At 41.4% G+C, this 6386-nt stretch overlaps 1 protein-coding gene across 1 annotated transcript; it reads left to right on the top strand.

Moving 5' to 3' along the window:
• Positions 1-894: 894 nt before the first annotated feature.
• Positions 895-5518, top strand: NIPSNAP3A (nipsnap homolog 3A (C. elegans)). Its single transcript, XM_009998158.1, has 5 exons — positions 895-1102; positions 3078-3239; positions 4734-4883; positions 5247-5333; positions 5442-5518. Exons 1-5 carry the CDS (start codon positions 979-981, stop codon positions 5516-5518), a joined length of 600 nt encoding a protein of 199 aa, XP_009996460.1. The 5' UTR covers positions 895-978.
• The last annotated feature ends 868 nt before the right edge of the window (positions 5519-6386 follow it).

Below are 6386 nucleotides of genomic sequence, written 5' to 3'. Positions count from 1 at the left end.
GGCGGCCAGAACTGGGTGCGTGGGGACTGCGAAAGGGTCCCAGGGCAACCAGCCCTTTGGTCTGGACCGTCCGTGTTTTGCGGGCCCGAGCCAGCTGTGCCTGTGAGAGGTGTGATGTCCGGGTCCTGCAGTCCCCTCTGGGCAGACACGGGCCAGGGATGTGGTTCGGCCTTGCTTTTGTCTAGTTGTACTTGAGAGGCGAGTAGGATGGAGAGGCAGTTGGCAAAAAAGAAGCGTATTCTGGGCCTTCTGAAGGGATTTATTGTACAGGGGTAGAGAGCTGGTTTTGACCAGCCCTGGGGGAGCAGCCAGGGAAGGGCAGGCACTGAGACCTCATCACTCTCGTGCTGGGAGGATCCAGCCTTTTCCCAAGCGCTGGTACCTGATTTCTTTTGCCAACGACATCTATTTTGCTAATACTGATGTAAGACTGTAATTATAAAACAGATTGTCACTGTAAAACAAATGAGTTGGTCAGCAAAGGGAAATGCAGGCCGATGCTCTGGTGGCATCAGCAGCTTTGCCTTTGAATAATGTGTTTAGCCAGCTCTGTTTATTTATTTCACTTTTTACATCCTGCTGCTAACTTCCTGAGGAAGAGGTATGAGAAAAGGAAAATCCTGCTTTCTTACGGGCTAATAATTAAACAGTTGAGTGTCACAAGTAAATGACATGTCATGGTCTGTTGCACTGCCAAGAGGAGTTGCAGTGAATAATGTGCATGGGAACAGGATACTTTTGGAGTGCAGATCATGTAGTGCTCCCTCAGAGCCTCCAGGAAAAAAAAAAAAAAAAATTGCATCTCTAGCCTCTTCACTGTTTAAAAAAAAAGTCTAGAAATCAGACAGAACAGTTTTCTGGCTCAGGAATTGGTTTTAGTTATTTTTCCCTCAGGTGCTTGCATCCCTTGCTACAGGGCCCAGACAAAATGATAGCGTTTTCTACGAAATCCGCACGTACGATGTTAAGCCATCGAAGATGAAGGAGTTTGTGGAAATGGTCAACAAGTACTTTCACCTTCGCACAGCTCACTCAGAGCTGGTGGGATTCTGGTCCGCGGAGCTGGGAGCCATGAATACAGTTGTCCACGTGTGGAAGTACGGTACGCCCAGCGTCCGCTTACGCTGCTCTGCTCTCTCTGTGCTGTCTCCTAGGCAAGAAGACAGGGAGGATGCTTACCTAGCTTTTGTTTGTTGCTCCTACTGTAAGACAGTGTCCAAAAAGAATTTGTTCCTGTACTGGATACTGGAAAGAACACGAGAGTTTTGGCGTGTCAGGATGAGAGAGCTTGCAACTGTTCTTAAACAGTGGTCTCTGTGCAAAGCGGGTGTAATAGAGGAGCTGTGACAGAGTACTCTGTTCATGGTAAATATTTTTAACTTAGGGCCTGTTCCTGAAGAGTGTCTTCAGAGTTTGAAAATGGATGGAGAAAAGTTTGAGACCTCCTTGATAAGATAATACGTATAGTAAGTGCAGACAGTTCTGTGCTTTTTTGTATGCTTGTACAATTGTTCTTGAATTTTAGCTGATTGTAACAGTCACTCCCCTAAAACAAATGAGCAGACAGTTTGCAGGCTTAAACTCCTGCAGCTGGACTGTGCTGAGGTGGGAAGCCACTCCACCAGCCCCAGCTTCCCAAATGCACCAAGAGTTTTTGTTGCTGCTTCAGCCTTGGTAGCAGCAGGCTTCTTGCAGTGTAATCAGCTTTTAATGTTGTTGGAGTCCATGCTGACCTGGAAGGTGCTGGTGAGCCAAGAAAAGCTACAGTTATGCAAAAAAGTGGGTGTGCTGCCTGTGGTCTTTGTGGAGCCCAAGGGTTCCACATACTTGGGTTATGGAGAGGTGGGATGGCATGCTGGTATGATTTCTTGGTATATCTGCTGCAGTCCAGGGTACATCTGAATGCTGAAATAGAGAATTTTGTTTTTAAAGTCCTCAGTCTGCTCATTGAAATACAGCATGTTCACAGTACCTTTTGAGAATAAAGGATCACCCCTTTTGTCCTGGAGGGGTGAAGGCACCAGAAGGCTGTCAATGGGAATCTTACAAGTTTACATTATCTATGATTTTAAAATTGTCCTGCTTTTTTGCCTTGTTCTTTCTCCAAAAATATCACTTTCAAAAATCTGTGAGCAACTATTAAAGTGGAAAATTTGTGGTGAGATGTCCCTGCTTATTGTAGGGGTTTGGACTAGATGACCTTCAGAGGTTTCTTCCAAGACATTCTATGATTTTATATTAAAACTAAGGAAAACCCTACAATTTGTATTTGTTCCCTAATGGTAATTACATGTGTGAAATACAGTATCCTTTCTCTTTGATTCATCAGACCCCTGCTTAAATATTTTTAGTAGTAAAAGATAATTGGTGTATTTTTCTCTTGGCCCTAAGATACTGATAATTCCCAAGGTTCTTCCCATTCTGAGATGCTGGATTTTTCCCTTGTATTATGGAAAGCTGTCAGCATACACATACTGCTTAAGATGCCACTGCAGCTTAGGCAATTGAAATTCAGGCACTCTTAATTCAGTGGGTTTGGTTTTAAATTAAAAAAAAAGAAGCTCTAGATGTTAGGCATTCAATAACTTTGTATGTAGATGAACAAACCTTACTTCTCTACTTGTAATTTTAATTTAATTTTATGTTCTTCTTAATTTTGTCTTAGTAGGCTAATAAACCTGAATTTTTCTTTTCCACTTCACTTCTGTATCCACTCCTCCAGAGTGGCTTCCTCCAGATCTCTTTATCCTTGATAACTGTTGCCACATCTAGTAGTCCCTGCAGGTGCCATATATTAATCTTTCTTAACAGTAGCACCGCTTAGTATATTTTAACTTTTTTATAAACTTTTTTTTTTAAGTTGGTTTGGCTTGAAACCATTTAAACCTGAGATCTAAAGCAAAGATTTTTGCAGAATTTAAAAGAAACTTACCTTTTCTGCTTTGAGTTATTATGCTGCTTTAAAGTACCAGTTTCAAACTCAATGTAAGTGCTGCTTGCCTACGCATTTTGATTGAGTCTGATGTGACATTAAATGCATTTTTTCATAGTGTTTTTTGTTTTTGTTTTCCTTACAGATAATTTTGCCCACAGAGCAGCAGTTCGGCATGCACTAGCCAATGACAAAGACTGGCAGGGAAAATTCCTCTCTGCAGCTCTCCCCTTGATAGAAAAGCAGCACAATGAAGTTGCTTATCTGGTACCCTGGTGTCAACTTGGGAAGCCTCCAAAAGAAGGGGGTGAGCTTATCTACTTTTTTGCTGATTAAAGTTAGTGTTGCAGACTGACTAACAAAAAACAGCTTAAAGTTTAAACCAGGTATTACATGGTTTTATAACCATTTATGTAACAAGTGCATGTGCATATGCTCATGTGAAAAAGGTGACATAACACAGAATGTTCTTAAGAAGGCTTTTACACTAATACCAATAACTTACTAGAGCCCTGGTCAGTAAGATTTCACACAGGTTTGTGAATTGCCTAAATGAACATGCAAAATGACAACATGGTAGTAGTGGTCAGAGTAGTCATCCCAGACTTGCTTTGTCCATCTCACAAGGAGAGAGCGTTTCCTGGAGACATGAAAGACCATGATTGTTCTCTTTCACAGAAGTTTTTTATCAATTTGCTTTCATGTTACTTCTTCATTTGCATAACAGTTTTTAGAAAAGAAAATAAAACAATCCCTACTTCTTAAAGTTGTGGGCAAGTCAAGAACACTTTGTAACAGTCGTAGATTAGGTGTAGATGTCCAGTACTGATCTTGTTTAATTCTCTGTGTAGCAGCTGTGGTATTAATAGTATTGACTGTTCCACAGCTTATGAACATTGCAGACTTGGTTGCATGGATTGATGTCAGGCCTTGCTTTTGCCCTCAGCATGTGAATACATACAGTAATCTTTGTTCTTTGCTTCCCTGTGTTTTTCAGTTTTCTGCTGTTAAATTTGAAAGTAGTCCAGTTTTCTCTTAAAGCTGGAGAGCTGACTTTTCAAACACTTTCTTCCCATTTTTGTTTTATCTCCAGCTCATTGCTGGACAAAGAGACCAGACAGACCAATATCTCCATACGGCAAGCGTCTAGCTTTTTATTAAAAGTGTCAGCAATTATAATCTAGAGTAACTACCTGAAGGGAAAGGAGACAGGTAAGATGTCTTGTAGCAGGACTGTAGTCTTTTGGCAAATCATGCCATTTGCTTACAATCAAGGGAGATTGTTTGGCGGAGAAGAAATGCTAAGCTAGTCCTGATCTGTTGGTTATGCCTTCAAATCTTGCTCTGACCAACTGCCAGGAGTGAAAAGGGCTCATGTCATCAACCATGGAAAACATCGTGAGTCTTGTAAAAGGCCACCTTGCATTGTTCAATCAGCCATCCAGATCCCACAACCACAAGTATTTGTGATTTGTGGGAAATAGTCTGAATCTCCCCAGTTTCCAGGTAACACTGAAAATTACTAAGTTGGGCATTGTCTGAAGCCTTCTGTTCTTCAGGGTCCCAGTACTGGCACTTTCCCTAGAACCATCTGCAGTTAGTGAACCACTTGCATGTGCTTTTGTAAGCTCTGGATGCTGCAAGATTTTGTGCACACTGGGATGAACAGGCAGTTTCATGCCCTGCTGACCTCAAATGGCAGGTAATGGTAGTGCTGGTTTCACAATATGTTGGGGCCATGATACACCAGTATATTAATTTGTATTTCCTTTCTGGAGGTCACCTTTGCCTTTTCTTCCAGGAGTGTATGAATGGGTTACTTTCCAGATGAAGCCTGGTGGGCCAGCATTGTGGGGTGAAGCATTTCGAGCAGCAATCAATGCTCACATCAACACAGGATACACCAAGCTGATTGGTGTTTTCCACACAGAGTATGGGTTACTGAACACAGGTACTACTCAGTTTCTGATACAGACTTTGGCATGGGAAGGGGTGGAGGGAGAGGGGCAAGCCCTTGTCCCTGGATCAGGATTGGCAGGCTTGATGAATATGTTGGTGTAGAACACCAAAGTCATGTAAATAGTCCTTGAAGCCAGCTTTGTGTATTGGTTTATAAGCTTAAGTCAGGTCCTGCTATCTTAAAAGACATTCAGATCTGATGTTGAAGAGTCAAACATTTTAAAGCTTAAGCAGAGCATCATTCCACTTGCCTGGATACTTTTTTCTGCTAACTTCAAGGCATCCAAGAGGCAATAGCCAACTGCTGGGTCTTAGAATACATGTTGTAATGCTGACTTTATTTGTATTTTCTCAGTCCATGTGATCTGGTGGAATGAGAGCCCAGATGACCGGGCAGCAGGAAGGCACAGGGCCCATGAAGATGCCAGAGTGGTAGCAGCTGGTAAGAGATGATGGATCCAGAGAACTCACTGGATTTCTGCTTGCATGCTGAGAAAAGTATTATTTCTCATTGTATTACTGTCTTAATTGAACATGCATTTAATTTCAGTGCGGGACAGTGTTAGATTCTTGGAGTCTCAGCAAAATATGCTTCTGATTCCTCTGCAATGCTCACCACTGAAATAACCTTCTTCTAAAAGATGTAACTGAGTGCAGAAAGGACAAGATGGAGGTAATGTCAGCAAGTGCCTTCATATGGAGTGTCATACTATCAAGAACTGAGCCAGCTGTTCTTCAGTTTACAGTAAATGGATGTAAAATGCTAAGTGCTATCAGTGTGAAATCAGTGAAAGTTTGCACCCTGATAGTAATTGCTAAACAGAAGTTTGTGATGTTCCTACATCCTCTGGAAAGAGAACTCAAACCATATCACAACATGAACCAAACTTCACTTGATTTTTATTTTTACCTCTCAGTACTTAATGCTTTTCTGCATAGCTAGATCCTTTATCAAACCTAGTAGTTTAACTGCTCTTTTCCAACATTAAAGCTCAGGGCTGGTATAATTTTCATTATGTACTTTAGCAACCCTTGTAATTATCACATCTTGGCTATGGCATACTGGTTTAAGAAGGAATGCCCCCATAGATCTCTTACCCAGTTATGGTTTGATCAGGCTTACCACTGGGATGCTTTGTATTAATTGAGTGATGTAAAAAATCAGTGTGGCTGGAATTGCCCTTAGGAAGTGCTGCAGTGGAGCTGGTCGGGTATGGGGTCCCTATGAACTCTGCCATGAGAACAGCAAATATTATCTTCTTAGTTCACTTTCCTTTCTTGTTCAGTAAACGTTTCCTCAAAACATAGTGCTGTGCCTTAGCTATTTTAATACTGTTCAACTGTGTAGTCAAACTCTGCCAATCTACATGTGCTTACATTCTTTGAAATACTTATTGCCAGACTATTAAAAACCAAATAAATGTGGATAAAACATGATTTTTTAGTGTTTACAGCTCAGGCTCTTATCTTTTTAAACTCTGAAATAATGAACCCC

This window comes from Chaetura pelagica, unplaced genomic scaffold (genome assembly GCF_000747805.2).
Source record: "Chaetura pelagica isolate M959 unplaced genomic scaffold, ChaPel_1.0 scaffold145, whole genome shotgun sequence".
In the NCBI taxonomy this organism is placed as follows: Eukaryota; Metazoa; Chordata; class Aves; order Apodiformes; family Apodidae; genus Chaetura; species Chaetura pelagica.
The sequence above is the reverse complement of the archived record's forward strand: the minus strand, read 5'-3'. Positions and strand labels throughout refer to the sequence as shown.

Bases quoted from the DNA above. Each gene is read 5' to 3' on its own strand.
- NIPSNAP3A (XM_009998158.1), top strand. From the start codon at position 979: ATGAAGGAGTTTGTGGAAATGGTCAACAAGTACTTTCACCTTCGCACA. The intron at 1,103-3,077 runs GTACGCCCAGCG...TTTTCCTTACAG, and splicing joins TGTCCACGTGTGGAAGTACG to ATAATTTTGCCCACAGAGCA. The intron at 5,334-5,441 runs GTAAGAGATGAT...ATTTAATTTCAG, and splicing joins TGCCAGAGTGGTAGCAGCTG to TGCGGGACAGTGTTAGATTC.